Source organism: Phyllostomus discolor, chromosome 1 (genome assembly GCF_004126475.2).
Source record: "Phyllostomus discolor isolate MPI-MPIP mPhyDis1 chromosome 1, mPhyDis1.pri.v3, whole genome shotgun sequence".
In the NCBI taxonomy this organism is placed as follows: domain Eukaryota; kingdom Metazoa; phylum Chordata; class Mammalia; order Chiroptera; family Phyllostomidae; genus Phyllostomus; species Phyllostomus discolor.
The window spans coordinates 48888384-48909258 of record NC_040903.2 but is presented as its reverse complement, the minus strand read 5'-3'; the positions used below and the strand labels follow the sequence as shown (position 1 = coordinate 48909258).

The window sequence follows — 20875 nt, the reverse complement described above, 5'->3', positions numbered from 1 at the left end:
TAAAAAAATCTCAGCCTCATTTGACTCTTCCCTTCTGTCTCTCCAAGTGTCCATTCCTAACTTAGTGCAAAGTCCTAACATCGTTGACATCTGCTCTCCTCATTTCAGTCTCATTATGAAGGCTTTACTTTAAACAATACCCGTATTAGTCTCTGGTAATTGCACCCAAACTGGTCTCCCAGCTTCTAGTTTTGACTGATGACAATACAGCTTATGAACTTGTGCTAGATTAAACATCTAACGAACTCCCCACCTTAAAAACTTCTAGGGAACTCCTGCTGAATATGGAAAAGAAGTCCAAGCTTTTTAGGATCTTATTCCAGTTCCTTCCGAAAATGACACCAATCTACCTTTCCAACACAATTTCCCATTATTCTCTTTCTTATTGATGTAGAGGTACCTTTCAATATAACCAAAGAGAACTAATTGGTATTTCTTGTACATGGACTATAATTTCTGACTTGCTTCAGTGTCTATGATTAACAGATTCTTTCTACCTAAAATATTATTCCCCTTAATCTACTCATCCAATTATCAAGGTCAGTTTAAATGTCACTGCCTAAATAACGCCTTCTCTAATTTCCCCACCTATGTGTAAATTCCTCTTCTACTGAACACCTGCAGTACATCATGAATTTATCATTTAATACTTCATAATTTCTAACATGGCTATTTATGTAGCAACCTTACTTCTCTTACTAGATTTTTTAAGGGAGAAATATCCGTAAAAGAAAAAAATCAGCAGAGCCATGCATACTGTAAGCATTGACACAGATGGTAAATGCTGATATAAATTAGCATACATATTATATTGATAAAGAGGTAAAGATGGTAACATACCTAGTAGATAATACATTCAATTAATTTCAAGCTAGGACGTGACTTAAGTTTAAAGTACTACACAGTAATTAGGTTTTCAAATTATAACAGATTACCAATATCAATGCCAAAGGAAAAAAATCAAATCTGCATGTATTTTATAACACAAAACTCAAATACCAGGACATATTCTTTATTCTATATATTATACTAACAATTTTGTTTCCTAACCAAACATGTATTAGAAAGCTGTTGATAGCATATTGAAGTAATAAAAATAATAAAAAGAACTCTCCCTTACTTCTAGTAAGCTTTGGAAATCTTTTCTTCAGTTTCTTCCTTAAGGGATTAAGCTCAGGCATTATTTCTGGAACAGCTACATAAAAGTCTGAATGTATTTCATCATCCAAAATCTAAAAATCAGGAAAAAAAAGATAACTTTAGATTTTAAGAAAAACTTTATCCTTCTGACAATAAAGTATAATGCAATAATTTCCCTTATAATTTAGAAAACAGACATTAAGCACAGTATTTTTCTTCAAACATAAGGATATGAATACATTTACCAATTATGAAAACCATTAGAAGCAAAACATTTTCTGACCTTTCTTTTAAAAACAGCCACATCCATTAAAATATATATATTTAGTAAGTTTAACTCCTTCACGAGGTTATGTTAGGTAAACGTGTTAAGAAGCTAGCACACAGCACTGATGTGTACTGGCTCATAATATCCCAAAGCTGAATTCATATGTCCATTAAAATCGAAGAAACACGCCAAAAATTTTGCAGTAGATCACAGGTAACACTAATAACCACTAGCTGCCAAATCACTAGCAACTACACTCCCTTCCTAACGTTAGAGCATCAGAACTGAATCTGTACTTATTTTCACAAAGAATTGAAACTAAAATTCTCTTTGCCTCCAATAACTAAAAATAAAAGAGTGGGACTGTCAAAGACAAGCTCATTTACAGTTTATTTTCCATACCCTAATTCCATTCTAAGAACAAATAATATCAATTTTGAAAGGCATTTTAATTTAATTTAGGCAGGCACCCACAGTAATTATTACACTACTATAATATACTCCATTTAAAAATTTAGTTGATTATAAAATGAAGCAACTTTTTAGAGCAACACTGCGTAGGCAATAAATACAGGGGCCAGCAGAAGTAATGCCACGGAGTGTGACTGGTAAGGTACATGAATGTCTCACAGGAGATGGACTGCAATTTTAACACTTCACCTAAAATGTCATATGGTGTGCTTGAGTATGATATTGTTATGTTATAGAATTACATACTTATGATTTTGTAATAAAAGACTTTTATGTAAGTAAAAGGGGCGTTATTTGCGCCATAACCTGTAATTTATCAGTGATTCTTTTTGCTTGAAATCCTACCATTGTACACTATTCAAAGCCATGGTTTGGGATCATAGTGAACCTTAAAGACTTGAACCCCAGCAAAACTAAGCTGTGACTCTAAAATTCTATCCTGTTACTGTTCTTTCCTTTTATAAATTCTTTATTCTCTACATAACACACTGTGCTCCTCTTAATAATAACAACTTACAATAAATAAGCACTTATCATATGCCAAGCATTCGGCTAAATATTTAACATAATTTAATTCATCCAGTCTTTACAATAGCCCTGCAAGGCAAGTACTATCACTGACCACACATTCCAGATAAGGAAACTGAAGGCTGAAGGAGGATGAGTCAACCTGTGCACTTCTATGGGACAGACACAGAACTTAAACACAGGCAGTATGGATCTAGAACCAGGGCTGTCATCACTGGAACTATTAAGCCAGATGCAATTTTGAAATGCTGAAGAACGGTATGTGAAATTTCCATTCTAAGAATTTCTGATACTAATTCTAAAACATGTTTCTTTGAATTAAATTAAATTTAAAATTACGTTTGAAAGCTATGCTATAGTTGATCTTAACATTACATCATGGAGTAGGAAATTAAATATAGTGAAGTTATTTAGAGACAAGTAAAAACAAAATTATTTTTAAATTTCCTCAGAACCAAGCATACTTGTGTTAATTTAAAACAAAGTAAATTTTGTAAAAAATTAAGGTCTTACCTAAGAAATAAGTAAAAGTTCAGTAAGTTTATTCTACATTCACCTATTAGAAGCACTAAGAATAATAGTATTTAAACTAGTTAAAAAGTACAAGAATGTGTAAACAAAAATTGCAGACAAGATACTACTTATAAAACTGTACTGAATTTACTTCTATACCTGAATACCTTCTAAAAATACCACGGATGCACTTTAGAAGATACCAGAGAGTAACATGCAAAACTGTACTGGTTATGATGCCTCATATAGATGACCTTTTCCCCTCTAATAATAGATCATAGGCACTGAAAGAGATGTTTTGTCTCTATAATATTGTATTTATCAAAAAATTTCAAAATATACTGGGTTTCCTTATTTGGGTTACTTTTTCAAATATGTTTTAATTAACTTAATGCAACAGAACACTTCCCGCTCTCTTACCATTACTTTCTTGAGAAGTTAACTTTTTTAATTTTAATTATTGTTGAAGTACAGTTTTCTGCCTTTTATCCTCATTCCAGCCCACCTCCCCAGCCCTCCCCACCTCCTCTCCATTTCCACACCTCCCTTGTTATTGTCCACGTGTCCTTTCTAATTGTTCCTGCAAACCCTTCCCCTTTTCTCCTGAAATTCCCTCCTCGCTCCCCTCTGGTCACTATCAGCCTGTTCTCAATTTCAGTGTCTTTGGTTATATTTTGCTTGTTTGTTTTGTTGATTAGATTCCTACTAAAGGTGAGATCATATGGTATTTGTCTTTCACTTCCTGGCTTATTTCACTTAGCATAACGCTTTAGAAGTTAACTTCTTAACATTTAAAGAGTGGAGGTAACTATTTAAACTCCATTGTTGCTATGACAGTTCTATAAGATACTCTTATGCTTGCAGGAAGAAAACAGATAGAAGGCAGTACACAAGCTTAATAAGAATAGTTCTCTTGACTCCAGAGACCAACCTCTACTCTCAATCTCTGAAGAATCTGTAGTATTATTTTTAATAATTTTATTAAATTAAAATTCATGATACATCAGTAAGAACTGAATACCGCTCTCCTTGACCTGAAATCCGTATGAAAGCATAATCTCTTCATATTTCCCATTAGTTCTGTTCTGAAAAATCAATGTGGAGACTTTCCTTAAAAATCCAGAACCCACACCAAATTTATAGTTTTACTGGGAAAGAAAAAAACAAACTGCAGCCCTGGCTGCTGTGGCTCAGTGGATTGAGCACCAGTCTGTGAACCAAAGGGTTGCTGGTTCAATTCCCAGTCAGGGCACATGCCTGGGTTGCAGGCCAGGTTCCCAGTAGGGGGCGCCTCAAGATGCAACCACACACTGATGTTTCTCTCCCTCTCTTTCTCCCTTTCTTCCCCTCCATCTAAAAATAAATAAATAAAATCTTTTTTTAAAAAAGAAAGAATAAAAAAACAAACTATAAGCACTGTTATACATCACAACAGAGGGTTCCAGTTTAAACTTCCCCTAATCAAAATCTGAATGTGGGGCAAAAGACACATTTTCAAATCATTGTTTCCTGTTCTGAAAACAAAAAGAAAAGCATTCCAAAACCTATATGATTAAATTTGGAAAAGATTTTAGAGAATGTTAAGAAAAATCATTTGTACTTACAGAAATAACTCCCAACATTCAACAGACATGCCTATTCTTCCTGTTTATTTTTAAAGAAAAAAGTCCTGTTTTGAACAGGCTCCACAAATTTTTTGTTATTTTCTCAATTCAGGCTACATAATCATTTATTGCCTCCATGCTGAGCCTATGTCACTCTGAACTGAAAGGAAGGGGCCGAGGGGTGGGGCGTTAAAACTTGAAAGTAACCCAGAGTACCACATTATAGAGGTCAGATACTATCCTCTATGATCTAGTAAAACTAATCACACTTTTCACCCCGAAAAAAGGCAAAACAAATATTTGATTTTCAAAACATGAATGGAGATATCTATGTGTGCTACCTGTCAGATTTCATTTAAACCTCACATTGAAAACCATGAAGAGTCATACTGCCCTTTCCAGTCTACCCTCGAAACTCTCACAAAACACACGGAAAGCAAGAAAAATAACAATCACTATATAAATCAAGCATAATTCATATCAGAATGTCTGGACAGTTTTTTCTTAGCTTGATTTTGAAATTCAAAAGAACAGAAAATATTTCCCTGTTCTATAAAGTTCTACTAACCATTTATCAAAATACATGAATATAGTGGCTATGTTCCACATGGAATAAATAAATGGATAGCAAAGATAACAGTAATTTCTGTAACCAAAGAATGTGAGAATAACACTATACCTTCTGAATGAGATTAGTTCCTCCTGCAAAAGCGGCTCCATTTTCTTCTGCTATTTTAATCTCTGATGCATTCTACCGAAATACAATAGTTTAAACAACAATCTTTAAACAAATTCATTCTACTTTCAAGTATTTTGTCAGAAATAATATCACAGTTAAAAATAAAAATTGTGGCTTTTACTGTGAGTTGAAATCTGTCAATTTTCAATGAGATGCATCAGAAATATTAGTTTGTTGGTGACTGAGGTATTTCTTGTAACATGAGCAAGTACTAAAAAATAAGGCATTAGGAACCTACCTAGTGGTTCAACCTAAATCTCCAATGCCATAAATACATCATCTTCCAAAAGTAAAAGATTAAAAACACTTAGTTTTGCTAACTTAAATGGAGATATTTTATAAAACCAAAATAGAAAAGTTTTTTTTAATTTAATAAGTGATAGAACCAAAATTTAGCCTATTGTCTGAAAATTCAAAAAAAGATATACAATATTAGTTATTTTTTCTCTATGTTCCATTTATATCATTTGGTTTTACTGTGAAAATGTATCACTGCCTTAGTTACTAAAGTTTTGTGGCATTCTAACAGCCATATGCTCCACTCTTCTGGAAAAAAAGAATTTCTTTCTTGAAAGTGAGACAGACGAAGAAGAACCAAAACACTTTACAAAGCAAGTTCATAAACACATTATAAACAGATGTTTATAATATAAAAAGATTGACAAAAGGCTATTATTACTATATTTGTTACAGCCTTGACTTTCCTCACTTTCCAGGCTAGATATTTTTAAAAGTGTGGTTTCCATGTCTTCATAGCACTATGTGGGCCCATTGCTTTAAAATAATTTTATTGTTGTTTGAGGAGTTTGAGTAGGAAGCAGGAGCTAGTAGGATAAATTCTATACTTTTCTTCCGTATCTTGTGAAAGATACAATGTGGTGGACTAATAACAATGAAGGCAATCTTCTGGTTTAGCTTTTTCTCACACTAACAACATAACCTCAAATGAGCCGTCTTACTGCTCTGAGCTTCGAAGAGGGAAAATGAGACTAGGTGAATGCTCTGCAACTAGGTGAATACTCTCTGCAACTCTGCTCATTCAGTTATTCTAATCATTGATTAATGTGCTGTACTTAATTAAATGACATAAAACACTGATAAAGGTTACTCACCCCTGTAAATACAGCAACTTTATTGATTTCTGAAACGAATGGGTACGGCAACCTAAGAACACTGGCAAATGGCTCCACCTTTTTCTAAATACACAACAATGGAAAAGTGATTATGAAAAATTTATTCATCTTTTCTGTATCTCTCATATCTATAAAAAGAAGTGACATATTTTGTTTTTAATGTTTTAATTCTACTACATATCCTCTCATTAATCCAGAACTATTCACTGATTACAATTTAAGACGAAAGAGATTATATTTCCTTTGTAAGAAACCATGACAAAAATCTGTATCTCTCTTCCCAGAGCCATACTCCATGGTACTTGGCTTTTGTCTCTACATTCTTCATCACAGTCTCTCATATATTATGAGATGTATTCGCATATCCATATCTTCCCCAGCACCTAGTACAATGCTTTCCACATGGATGGCAATAAATCCAATGTTTGCCACATCGAATTAAATTTAAAAGAACATTTAGCCTTGGCCAGGTAGCTCAGTTGGTTGGAGCGTTGTCCCAATACGCCAAGATTGCAGATTTGATCCCCAGTCAGGACACATACAGGAATCAACCAATGAATGCATAGATAAGTGGGACAATTCAATGCTCCTCTCTCTAAAATTAAAAAAAAAAAAAAAAAAAAAAAGAAAGAAAATGCAATCTTTTGACATCATCAAGGATAACATGAATTTAACTGTAATATGCTGAAAAACAGACAATATCCAGCTGAGAGCTCAGTGGGTCACCCCTAATCTCCAGCATTGGTTCTAAACAACCCAGTGATATTAACCCTAAACCTAAGGCAGAATGCCAAGCCTAAAAGGCTCTTCCAAGTGGCTCTAGTTTGAAACAACCTAGCCCACCTACACATTCAGATATACATAGGAAGAGAATTGGCAAATCTAAAGTAAACAGTGGTATGCACTTGAGGCACCCCAACATGGGTGGAGATCCTAGGGCCTCACAACTAATTCGTTCAGTCGCTGAGTAAAGGACCTGTCTAGGCCTGTGCCTCCGACTTCTCAGGGAAACTTCACAGGGAAACAAGCTCTCAGTCCACAGTTTTGGTGCAATCTTAAGGTCTGGGAAAAAAGAGAAAAGGGGTTCTTTCCCAATTACAACTGAAAAATTGCATTTTTAGTTTACTTTGAGTAGAAAAAACCTCCTGAGGATTTCTTTTCAGACAAGAGGCACCAACTCTTAAGTACGCATTCTATCAGACATGCAACTCAAATTTTATTCACTGGCATTCCTTTGCCATTAACATGTCACAACTGGTTTCAGTACATTTTTAATGGCAAGCAATCATAATAATAGCACCCCCTGGGGAATACTGGCTTGTTGTACAAGCAGTCTATCAAGAACAAAAAATGTCTCAGGAAGACAACAGTACCCTTTCAATGTGTCTAGTTTATAAGTGGCTTCCACTTATGAAATGAAACTTGTAGTCCTACAAGACATCTTTATGAAACACATTAACAGTTGACTGAGAAAGTGATCATTTTGAACACCACAATATTTCTGAAATAAGTAAACTAACAGTAATACTGTGGTATAAAATAAAATTATAACAAAGCTAGTACAAACTGTTTCTGATAAAAACTAAGAAACAAAACAGACTGGTTCAAATCCTAACTCTACCCCCTACTCTGTGACCTTGAGCAAATTCTTCACTTTTTGCGTCTCAGCTGCTTCTTCTGAGACTACTATGCAGGGAAATGAGAAAATGCATGCAAAGCATTTAGTATTGTGGCTGGTACATGACAAGTTCCAGTAAATGTTGATTGTTACTATTAAATACCTACCAAGTCCTTTATATGCATTATCTCATTCAATCTTTGCTATAACCATTTGAACTAAGCATTTTATCTCCTTTTTTAAAGAGATGAAAAAACTGAGATTTGAAGAGGTTAAACCAGAAGCCCAAGCTCAAGGAGGAAATACGTGGTGACGTCTGGAGGCCGGCCTGTGCTGGAGTCTGACTCCAGAGCCCATGCTCTTAAGCACTTGGATGCTGCCTCCTCCCACAAGCTCAGCGACTGTTGTTATTGTTGAGGCTGTTGAATTGTATTCAAAAACTTACACCTTTGAGCTTGACCAAAAAAGATATACTGAGAATAAAAATTTAAACATCATTTCCAAGAAATTATGAGAAACTTACAAAATTTGGAGCTATAATGGACATCAATCCTAATGTAGTGTTTTTCCTACTTTTAGAGTTTTATAAACAAAAGTCTTCCATGGAACTGCAATGTATAAACAAACCAGAGGTTCTGACTGAGGCAATGAGAGGGTTTAGCACCCCACCTATATAAACTTTAAGGAAATCTCTGAAGGCCAATGAGCTCATCCAAAACCCTCACTTACAGAGCAGGAACATGACATCCAGCTTAAGTTATTTTTCAAAGTTACAGTAATACCTCAATTAATTTTAATACTACTATTGTTGAAATCTATACCAATGATTTTCTGCTAAATAGAAGATGTATGTCATCAAGTATGCAGAGTACGCTTAACATTCAATTTTATATTTGTAAAGTTAAAAAACAAATGTATTTTTCATGCTAAAGTACAGAAAGTGCAAAAGTTTTTCTAAAAATTATTATAAAAGGCAAGATTTAAAAAAAAATTAAGGAATGGCAATTTATACAGCCACTGTTCACGTATAAATTCATTTTAATTGAGTAGATATACCTTCTTCCCCAGTGCCATATCCAGTGTCAAGTCAAGATAAACTCCTTGTGCTGGATTCGTAAAGTCCAGAATTTGAAATTTTTTAAGTAAATGAATCGCTTTCTCCACTTCGTACATCTGCCTTGGATATAAGCGTTTTAAGTAGACGTCATCCTCAGGTTCGCCTTCCATAAAGGGGTATGACTTTATTTTTTCTATCTCATCTTTTTTTTCATCTGATGCTTTTCCTTTAGTACCTTTTTTTGTTTTCTTTTCAGACCTTGAAAAAAGATAAATTCAAGATCAGTTATCTCAATACGTATTCCAAGAAACTGAAAAAAAAAAAAAAAAGCCCATTCCCAAGACAGAAAAAATAATATAAGATAAAGCACAGAGTGCTTTACAGTTTTTCTAGTCCAACAAATATTAAGTGAACTGTTGTACTCTTTGCAGTTGATACAAAGTCAAATAAGGCATTCATGCTGCTCTCCAGAAACTTAGAGGAATACACATGCAAACAGATCATTTCAACATACCAGTGTTAAACTGTAGGGAATGAACATTTAATCTAGCTAGGAGGCTAAGAAACAGATCTAGAAGACATGACCCAAAGTCAACGCTTGAAGGATAAAAAAAAATTAGCCCAGGTATGTACCCAAGAGAAATGAAAATGCATACCACATAAAAACTTGTACACAAAGGTTTAAACAGCATTACTCATTATAGCCAAAAAGTAAAAACTAACCAGATGTCCATCATCTCTTCACCAATGGATACATAAAATGTGTTATATTCATACAAGGGTATACTAATCAGCAATGAAAAGGAATGAAATACTGATAGCTGATACAATATGTATAACCCTTAAAAACATTATGTTAAGTGAAAGATGTCAGTCATAAAACACCACATATTGTATGATTCCATTCATATGAAAAATCAAGAATGGGCAAATCTGTAGAGATGAAAACAGGTTTAGTGGTTGTCTGTGGCTGAGGGGAGGGGATTAGTGAAATGAGGAGTGACTGCTAATGAGCATGGGGCTGTTTGGAAAGTAATGAAAATGTTCCAAAATTGACTTGACAATGATAGCACGACTCTGTGACTATGCTACAAACCACTGAATTGTACACTTTAAATGAGTACACTGTAAAATATGTAAATTACATCTCGATAAAGCCATTATTTAAAAAATAGAGTTAGCCAGACAAAGAAACAACATAAAAGTACTGAGGCATGAAACAGAATGGTACACAAAGGAGCTCTTACAAGTTCTACCTGACTAGAGCAGAGGATGGTAAACTTTTTCTATGAAGGACCAGACAGCAAGTATTTTATGGTCTCTTGTTTCAAGGAGTCAACTTTGCCATTGTAATTTGAAAGTAGCCATATATAAAAATTAATGAGTAAAGCTGTGTTCCAATAAAACTTTATTTATAAACACTGGTTTAAATTTCGTAACTTTCATGTGTCACAAAACACCATTCTTTTTATTTTTTATTATCATTTAAAAATGTGAAACCATTCTTAACTCAAGAACCATACAAAAATAGACTGTGGACCAAAATTTTTGACCCACTGGCCATATTCTGCTGACTCTTGAACTAAAGAGTAAAGCAGAAGATGGGGCTGGTGAATTTTGGTAACAGGGGGCATCCTCTAGAGGCAATGAATGAGAAGCCATTGAGCAGGAGTGACACCTGTATTTCAAGTATTCCAGCTGCAATATAAAGGGAGGATTTAAAGGAAGCTAAATTGGAGACAAGTAAGAGACTATTTCCTCCCTTTCTTCTCAAGATATGACAGCCTAAACCAGAACAGTGAGGGTAATAGACTACAGAAGATGAGAGATTAGAAAGCCATTTACAAGATAAATATTGAATACAGGAAAGGGGGTAAGAGATGACTCTGGAATACTTCTTAGGTTTCTGGCTTGGGTGACTGACTAGGCCTTAGAGTAGTATCACTAACTAAGACTAGAAATAAAGCAAAACAGGAAGGTTGTCACCGAGATGAGTGTAGTTTGGGGCAATACAGAGTTGAGTGTGGGGTTGCATCATTGACCCCAATTCTTTTTTCCCTGTTAACCTAAAATAAAAAACCAACATGAGAAAGAGGCAGCATTTATTTGAGACCCAAACAAATAGGTTGTCTGGAAAAACTGATGCAGGCAGAAACCCAAATAGTCACAGCCATATTATCTGATTTCTTGTTATCTTTGCAAACAGTTGTTTAGGATTCTATGTTGCTTTGGGCACAGTCTAAAGGTTATTTTACCCAGTTTTAACATTCCAAAGCTCTGAGGAGTAGACTTGCAAAGCAAGTTCCTCTGGGATGGCAGCTCCAACTCTATTTTAAAGTGACTCAGTTTTTCCCCCCGGGCCAGGTGATTCAGTTAGAGCTTCCTCCTGTACACCAAAAGGCCGCTGGCCCCATCCAGGGTCAGAGCACCTGCAGGAAGCTAAGGAGTGATGTTTCTTTCTCTTTCTTCCCCTCACTTCCTTTCTCTCTCTCTCCCCCAACCCCCTCTTTCTAAAACAAGTGAACATATCCTTGAGTGAAGATTAAAAAATAAATGAAATGGCTCTGTTTATATTACTTTTTTACAACCTTTTCTCCACTCAAGTTCCTTTGCTAAGTTCCTCCCATTTAAAGAGGTAAAGTATATATATTTCCCATCACCCTGATTTGGCCATGTGACTAGTTTGGCCAACAGAATCAAGCAAAAGTGACAGTCTTTCTGCTTTACATTTAGGTTACAAGAGGCTTCATGTATTTTCACTTGTATTTTTGTATTTCTGCCATTTTCATAAGAACGTGCCTGAGCTAACCCAAAAGTAGGAAGGTGAGACATATGAAACACAGCTGCCCCCACAGAGCCCGAGGCGAGATTAGACAATTGGCACCTGACCTGCCTGCTCACAGATGTAGTTTGCTCAGCCAAGGTCATCAGTGACACCCATCCAAATCTAGCTTAGATCAGCTGATCCACAGATGTGTGCACGATGACAAATAATTGTGGGGTGGTTTGTTATATAGCAAAAGCTAACAAGGTGCTTACAAAATATCTAAAACATATGTTCAACAGGAAATTGCAGTTAAGTGTTTGAAGCTAAGAACACTAGAATGTTATATATTTTCAAATCACACCTATAATCTTTTAGCCATAAACGTTTTAAATTAGTGAAATAATATTTGATAATGATGTTTGGATTCTGTGGTAGGCAGAATAATGGCTCCCCAAAAATGTCCACATCTACACAGCAAAAAGGACTTTGCAGATGTCATGAAGGTTAAAGACCTCAAAACAGAGAGAGTATCCTAAACATCCAGGTAGGCCCAGCCAAATCACACTGAATCCTTGAGAACAGAGAAAGCTGACCCTTTCCCACCAGCATCTGACCAAGATGGGAAGAGACAGGAGAAATTCAAGCATGAAAAGGGCCTCAGTCTGCTGTTCCCAGCTTTGAAGACGGAGGATGGGGGAAACGAGCCAGGAATGCAGGAGGGCTCTGGAAGCAGGGAATGGCAAGGACACAGATTCTTCCCCAAAGCCTCCAGAAAGGAATGAAGTTCTGCTGACACCTTGATTTTAGCCCAGGAAATCCACATTAGACTTCTGACCTACAAAACTGCAAGATCCCCGGTCAGGGTACATGCCTGGGTTGCAGGCCATGACCCACAGCAACCGCACATTGATGTTTCTCTCTCCCTCTCTCTCTCCCCATCCCTTCCCTCTCTAAAAATAAATAAATAAAATCTTAAAAAAAAATTTTTTTTAAACTGCAAGATAATAAACTTGTTTTAAGCCACATGATTTGTGGTACTTTGTTATGTCGGCAACAGAAAATTAACATGAGGTACTATAAAATGTGTAAGAAATGGGTGACAGCAAAATAATTTTTTAAAAAAAGAACCTCAAAAACCATTCAAAAGTATAATTCCACTCTCACTTTTAGCATTCAATAAAACTTCATTACCACAACTGTCAATGATATCCTCACAGCTAATGAACAATTTCACAGAACAGCAGATAATGCCAATGCTCATTTTCAATAGGACACAGGTGATGACAAGTCTAAGCAGGAGCCCAAGGGGATGCATGTGACACATCTCAGCTACCTGAGAAGTACTCCACAAAATCCTGAAACCTTCCAAACTGGAAAAACCACATTTTTATTTTATATTTAGTAAAAGAACAGTGAGGCCAATGGAAGAAGGAGTCCAGAGAGCATGTTTTAGTAACAAACTCTCTACCTATAATAAACAAAATGAATAAGAGCCCTAGCCATAACCTATACATTTCCTTTACATAAATGCAGATTTCACCACTAAATTTTTAATTGTGGCTGAACCTGTCCATTTAGTTTGCAATTAACATGAAATTCCCAAAGGCTGAACTATGATTTTTAAATTAATAAATATTTGCAAAACTCAACAAAAGTCTGATACATAAAGAGCCTGAGTTGGGTATACAACAATTTATTTATTTATACTTCAGACCATGTTTTATAAAATACATATTTGAGTTGATTCAGTGAAAATATTTTTAAGTTACAAATGGAACACTGCTTTAGTAAAAAAAAAAGTATGTATCATTATAACATAGATCAAATAGGACTCCAAGGAAAACACTTTCTTCCAAAACAATAATTAATTTCATAGACCCACTGCCTGCTTTCCATGACCTCCAAAAACTGTCTATCTTTATTCACAAGAATCATGTCCAAAAGAACTTTGCTGTTCATGTAGTTATGCAAGGCCCTATCAGGAGAGCTTAAATACTGTAATTCTCATAGCCTAAAACAAATCATACTAGAAAGGTTTTTTTCAGAAAATGAGGGAGAAACACCTGGCCATCTGAATCAAAGAGAACAGAATTGAGCTGCAGTCACCTGGGTAACGAAACCACGGAGATTAAATGAGGAAGAGACTGTACTCAGGTAACAACCTTCCCCCTGCCTCATATCTCCCCCAACAGCAAAAGCAGGAAAGGAAAAAATAACTCCATGTTCACACCCAAATAAAACAATATAAGAAAAAATCAGTGCTATGATAAAGGTAATTTCAAGAACTTTGAAGATCTACGACCCCAGAGATCCCAGTCCTTTGAAGACTGAAGAAGCCTTTTACACTGAAGGAAGTGGGTAGGGTGGCCAGGTACACAACTTCTGTCGAACTAAACTGAATTAAACAGAACTAAAGAGAAAATGCCTAAGGCAGGTAACTATTAATGGCATGCAAATGTTTGGAATTCTTATTTCACAGTATAAATCACAAATAAATTCACTAACATTTCTGATGCTGGTTTATTCATTAAACTTAATGCAGAAGGTGTGCTGCCATTTACAATGTAAAAGCTGACAGAATAAAACCCAAGCATTAATAATACAAATAAATAAAAATTTTAAAAATCTGGAAAGAGCTTTAATAATAATAAAGAGTCAAATAAAAATCACAACTTTTCTTGATTCTGTCACAGAGCTGAGATTGCAGGGCAACTGAGTAGCCTGAAATCCAAGGCGTCAACCACACTCCCTACCCGACCCCACACACACACCATCAGGGCAAGTCTCACCTGCAGCAGAGTATGAGAGAAAGGCAAGCAGGCAGGGAAAAAAGTCAGTTAAAATTTTAGGGCTAGGGTGACAGTATAAATCCCCTGGGAGATCTAAACGCAAGGGGAGTTCACCCTCAGTTTGTAGGGCCCTTCCACAGACCTCCACCAGATACTCTTGGGAAATACTGGAGCAGGCCAGGGGAGTAGAAATCCTCCCTTGAGGGTGCTGGCAAGAAGCAGACTGGCCAATTCAGCCAGAAAAGCAGTAACCCTGAAACCCTCCAGGGCACAGGTAAATAAATACCCATTTAGTGTGAGAGAAAGAAAGAAGAAGAAACAAAACAAAACACGGAAACTTCTACCCCTGGGGGTAGGGCAGGAAACAGTCCTGTGCACAGTATGGTCTACCAATAAAGATGTGGAACGGCCAGACATTCTCGCACAAGGTCTGCAATAAGTACACACCACGGGGGCAAGGGACAGAAATACTGACAAAACCCCATCCCCAAGGTCTAGCCACGCTGGGCCTACTTAAGATGAAGGCTGGATTTGAAAAACAGAGAATCTCACACACACCTATCACCAGCCTAACAAGCACCGAGCAAGGACACTCTACTACTAGGGGAGGGACAAGAGCATGGAGAGAGACCCTCCGCCCCTGGAATCCTCTCCCCCACAGCTGCACAGACAAGGTAGAAAACTGATCATATACCAGGAATACTGAGAAAAGCCTTCCAGCATCCCAGGCCCCACCCAAAGAACAAAGTGACAGCACAGAAATTCGAGGCTGATGATAACCATAGCAACAACAAAACCAAACCTTAGATAACTGACTGGATTGATTCCTGCGCATGACAGAAGAGGCATGCGCATTTCCAGGAATTACTATAATGTACTTCAGTCTCAAATGTTCCACACAAAATGTCTGGCAGTCCACAAAAAGTGATGAAATACTTCAAGAAGCAAGAAAAACAACCTATTGTCAAGAGAGGAACAGAGCCAGAGTCAGAGAAGACACAGTGGCCTTTTTTAAACGGGAGCCACCACTGGCAAATCATGGTGTACACATGTATACACATGCATGGAGGAGTGGGGAGATTCAGAATGACAAGAGAAGAAAAGCAAGCACAAGCTTCCCTACTGTCTCAGATCCTGATTTTAAAAATTAGCCATGAAAAAACTATTTTTTAGTATATTATTAAGTCAGTACATTAAAAAATTGAAACCACAACTATAATTATGAATACTGTGATTCCCTTCAAGTTACTGAATAACTCATTGTCAGGCATGGAAAAAACTGCTATAATTTTTCATTTTTGAAGCATGCATACTTCTAATACCATGCTTTTTAGGCTGGTGAAATTTTGAAAGTTGTACTAGAATAGAATTTAAAGATATAAAATTATAAATTTCTATAGGATAAAAGAAAACATTTAAAGATAAAATATTCTCAAAATAATTAATATCCCCAATAAACAAATGCTTTAACAAAGCAGAAAAAAAAGCCAAACAACCCAATGGAAACATGGACAAAATATGTAAATTAGAAATACACTGAAGAAACACAAATAAAGACTGATGATATCTAGGGCTGGTAGAATATGGAAAGCTAGGCACTCTCACTCACTGCTGGGCAGGCAAGTAAATCAGCACAATCAACACTTCTCCACCTTCTCGACAACAGAAAGGAACCTAGGCACTATTCACACTCAAAGGAAGCCTCCTTTCTAGTTACATTTCCATCACTTCTCTCTTTATCCTATATTCAAGTCATATCACTGTGTAACATCCATATCACTTACTTCATGTCTCTATCCAACTGAAACACCTTCCTCAAATACCCCTTCAAAATCCTATCTTTCTAACCCCAGTTCAAATATTTCTTGCACTACTCTCTTCCAAGTAGAACTGACTTTTCATCTGTGATCCCACAGCACTTAGTCCATGCCTCTGGTCTAACAGTTCAATCACATTAAAGTCACAGTGCACATAGGTGTTAATTTATAATATATAGAGCATTCCTACTAATCAACAAATTAAAAAATGGGACTAGAACACAAGCATAAAATTCACAGGAAGGAAAAATATAAATGGTTCTTTAACATGTGAAAAGATATACAACCTCAACAATAAAAAAATTACAATTTAACCACGATGATACCATTTATTACCTATCAAATTGGCAACAATAAAAAATTTTGGCTACACTGTGTATCAGAAAACAGGCATTTTAATACTGCTTGCTGGTAAGGAAGGACCTAAACTGGCAAGATCTTTATTAAGGTAATTTGGTATTACCTACCAAAATTATAAACGCACACATCTTTTGACTCAAAAATTCTTTTTCTCAGAATTTATACTATAAAAATATTCGTAATATTTGACAAGATCTATGTTCATGGCTATTCACTGCAGGATCATTTGTAATAGCAAAAGATTGAAAGGGTAAATGTGCATCAATAAGAAAATGGTTAAATTATGGTAAATTCATATAATGAAATATATCCATGTTCACTATAGCATTATTTCCAATAGCCAAGACAGGGACGCAACCAAAGTATCAATGGATGGACGGATGGACAAAGAAAATGTGGTATATACATGGTAGGGCAAAGGTAGGTTTACAGTTGTTTGTATGGAAAGTAATACAATAATTGATAATAATATAAGAATTAATTATCAATAATACAATATATTATTCTTATATTATTATCAACATACAACTGTCAATCTACTTTTCCCCCCACCCTGTATACAATGGAATGTTATCAGGCCATGAAAAAGAAGGAAATCTTGCCACTTGCAACAACGTGCATGGACCTTGAGGACATTATGCGAAGTGATGTAAGTCAGAAAAAGACAAATACTATCAGATCTCACTTACATATGAAAGTCAAAAGAGAGAGAGAGGGAGAGAGAGAGAACAGATTAGTGGTTACCAGAGGGATAAAGCGAGGGATAGGCAAAATGGGTGAAGATCATCAAAAGGTACAAACTTCCAACTATAAAATAAATAAGTAATGGAGCTATAATGTACGGCATGGTGAGTATAGTAAATAATACTGTATTGTGTATTTTGAAAATTGCTGAGAGAAAAATCTTAAAAGTTCTCATTTCAAGAAAAATGCGTAACTGTATGGTAATAGATGTTAACTGGCCTTATTGTGGTCAATCTTTCACAATATATACAAACATCACATCATTATGCTGTATACCTGGAACTAGCATGTTATATGTCATTTATAACTCAATCAAAAAAAAAAAAAAAGAATGGACAGTTTCATCTGAAACAATCTCCAAGATATGTGGTTAAGTTAAAAGCAAGCAAGAACAGAACAGCACGTATAGGTAAATAGAACTATTTTCCTCTACTCACAAGAATTATGATACCAAATGCATGTTTTTTTTCTCACATCATCCAATTCTCTGATATCAGCAAGGTACCCTACAATTCAATACAATTCTGACACTCTCTACGTGGTTCAGCATTAGATCCCACAAGTTACCGACTCAGTCCCTCAACACTGCCCCCAGGTGCCAATCACAAGGCCCAGCCTCCACTACTTCTGATCAATAGGCTATTAATTCTGGGTGTACCACAATCCCCTCCTCGGGCTTCATAATTTACTTGAATGGCTCACAGAACTCAAAGAAACGCTTATTTAACATTTACTAGTTTATTATATAATAAGGGATATGATAAAGGATACAGATGAACAGCTAGATAAATGGGTGAGATCAAAAAGGGTCTTTAACATAAGAGCTTCTGTCCCCACTGGGTTTTGGAGCACCACCCTCTGACAGGTGGATTGTGTTCACCAACCCAGAACCTCTCTGAATCCCACAGTTCAGAGGTTTTGATGGAGGATTCTTCACGTAGGCATGATCAATTATAAACTCGATCTGCAGGCATTTTCCCATCGGTGGAGGATAGATAGTGGGGCTGAAAGTTCCACGCTTCTAATCATGGTTTCAACCAGACCCAACATAGGAGCTCACCAAGAGTTGCTTTGTTAGTAAAAGGGTGCTCCTATCACCCAAGATATTACAAGGGTTTTAGGAGATCTGTATCAGGAAATGGATCAAAGACCCAATATTGGAACAAAAGATGCTCCTGGCATCCCTACACTCAGAAGATTTACAAGGGTTTTAGGAGTTCTATGTCAGGCACTGAGCAGAAACCAATACAAAAATTTATTATGTCACAAAATCCTCCAGTCGCCCCAACACTTACTAACTCTGTGACCTTGGGCAAGTATTCCATAACCTATTGGTGCCCTGTTTTTTGTCTCTAAAAAAGTAAAGTAACAATAGCTTCTAAATAAGGTTGCTTTGGAGACTAAATTCATAATTGAATGTCAGGGTTCAATAAGTGTTAAGTATTATTATAATAAGTCATATCTTGAACACAGGACTATAGTCAAAGAAGCAGAGATGACAGATTTTACAACTGTATGTCCCTGTATCTATTTATGGAACCAAGTATAATATTTTTTAATCAGAATTTTAAATGATAGCAAATGAAATAACTAAAAACAAAAAATACTTACTTCCTAGCAGCAGCAAAATGTCTATTGGGCACCTGAATGCATGCAGAACAAGGATGAAGAGGTGCCTGATAGGCCACCTTAGAGATGTTATACCTTTGATGTATCAAGACTTGAAAGAAAAAAAATGTAAATTATTAATATTAAATAATTACACTCACAATTCTTACAGTTTTAATTATTTTCCAAAACAAAAACATTCAACATTTTGCGATTCTTAACCATTCTTTGAAAAGTGTAATAATGAACACTCTACTTCTTGAAATTAAAGCCAAGTAAACACAACTAATTGAACAATTTTGCCTTAACTTAGTTTTAATCTAGTTCAGGCTCAGAGTGTGTTAGCTATATTATTACAGAATACATATCCTGAATGTTTTAAATAATTTAAATTTTATTCATTTTCATAAATAGTACATTCACAGAGTTGCTCAAGGTATTTCTGAAAGATAAGAACCAAGTGAAGGGAATTGACTTACCAGAGATCAAGACTTGTTATAAAGCTACGGTAGTTAATACACTATGGTACTGGCAGAAGTATAGAATGGCGAACTAATAAGACAAAAAACAGCCCAACAAGAGATTCATGCACGTATGGATATCTAAAATGTGTAAAGTAGGGGTGATGCTGCCTCCACCTAAATCTATCTTAATAACAATACACATCACTGTGCTTCAAAAACACAAAATAAAAATACCAAAAAAGGGCTGTAAAACGCTGGGAAGAGTTGCTACCAAGAAGTATGTCTGAAACAAACGCCAAATGAAAAATGTTGATCAAATCGACAACGTCTTTGGAAGTTTAAGAATTGAAATCGCCTGCAACTATGTAAAACTCTGAAGCACTAGCGAGCATTTTTATAAACATTAGAGTTTACAGTTGTGAGCCACACATATACACCACCTTTTCTTACCAAAACTAACTTCACATATCCAGTCCCCACCCCCAGTATCAGAGATAGAACCTTGTCCTTGCCTCAGTCCCTACGGGTGTCGATGTACATCCCCTTCCCAGACCACTCCTAGGGTGGACGGCTCCAGAAAGAAGTGAAACCTCTGAAAAGGTCGCTTTTCAGCAGCAGTGACCCTTAGGAGACCTTAGAGTCCAAAAGAGCAAGCGGCTTTTCCAGCTACCAGTGCAGACCCGTGCGTAGGAGAGTATGGCTGCAACAGGAGACCCTGCACCAGAAGTCTTTTCCCCCCCAAACCCACACACCACCTTATTTTACCTCTACCAAGGCATCTTACGGGCGCCGCCATGTTGATCGTTCCGGATTGTGTTGGTAAAATAAGTCCTACGCTTCAATTCGAAAGAAATTGTGAAAGGGTTCCCTTCCGAAATTGGCAGAGGGGGAAAGGATTAAAAGGAGCAAGAAAGGGGCGGGAACCGAAAGCAGGCTTTGTGCGGAGGCGGGAAGGCACTGGACCCCGGCGCCCCGTGGCGGTGTTACCTTCAGTCCTCCGTGCTGCCCAGGAAACTGTGTTTCAGGGTTCCGATAGGACAGCCTAAACATCTTTAGGGAAATCGGCTCTTCCTACATCCCAATCACTAACAAACTTTTTCTTAACTCAGCGCAAAATCAGCGGGGGTGTAAATTAATCTTAACAATCAATACTACATTTTGCCCCTGCTGGCAAACTGTGTCATTAGGATCAACTGAACAATACTACTTAACAAATTTATATAACATATCTAGTTTTCATATGACAGATCTGAGA

At 36.3% G+C, this 20875-nt stretch overlaps 1 protein-coding gene across 1 annotated transcript in view; it reads right to left on the bottom strand.

Moving 5' to 3' along the window:
* MRPL1 (mitochondrial ribosomal protein L1) overlaps positions 1–20623 on the bottom strand; it is a 58787-nt gene extending 38164 nt beyond the window's left edge. The window contains exons 1-6 of the mRNA XM_028506513.2: positions 20386–20623; positions 19160–19268; positions 9071–9329; positions 6376–6459; positions 5204–5275; positions 1121–1232 (exon numbers count right to left, since the gene is read on the bottom strand). Of these exons, the coding sequence (XP_028362314.1) occupies positions 1121–1232; positions 5204–5275; positions 6376–6459; positions 9071–9329; positions 19160–19268; positions 20386–20416 (667 nt within the window). The 5' untranslated portion in view covers positions 20417–20623. The remainder of the gene's footprint in view (positions 1–1120; positions 1233–5203; positions 5276–6375; positions 6460–9070; positions 9330–19159; positions 19269–20385) is intronic.
* Between the last annotated feature and the right edge of the window lie 252 nt (positions 20624–20875).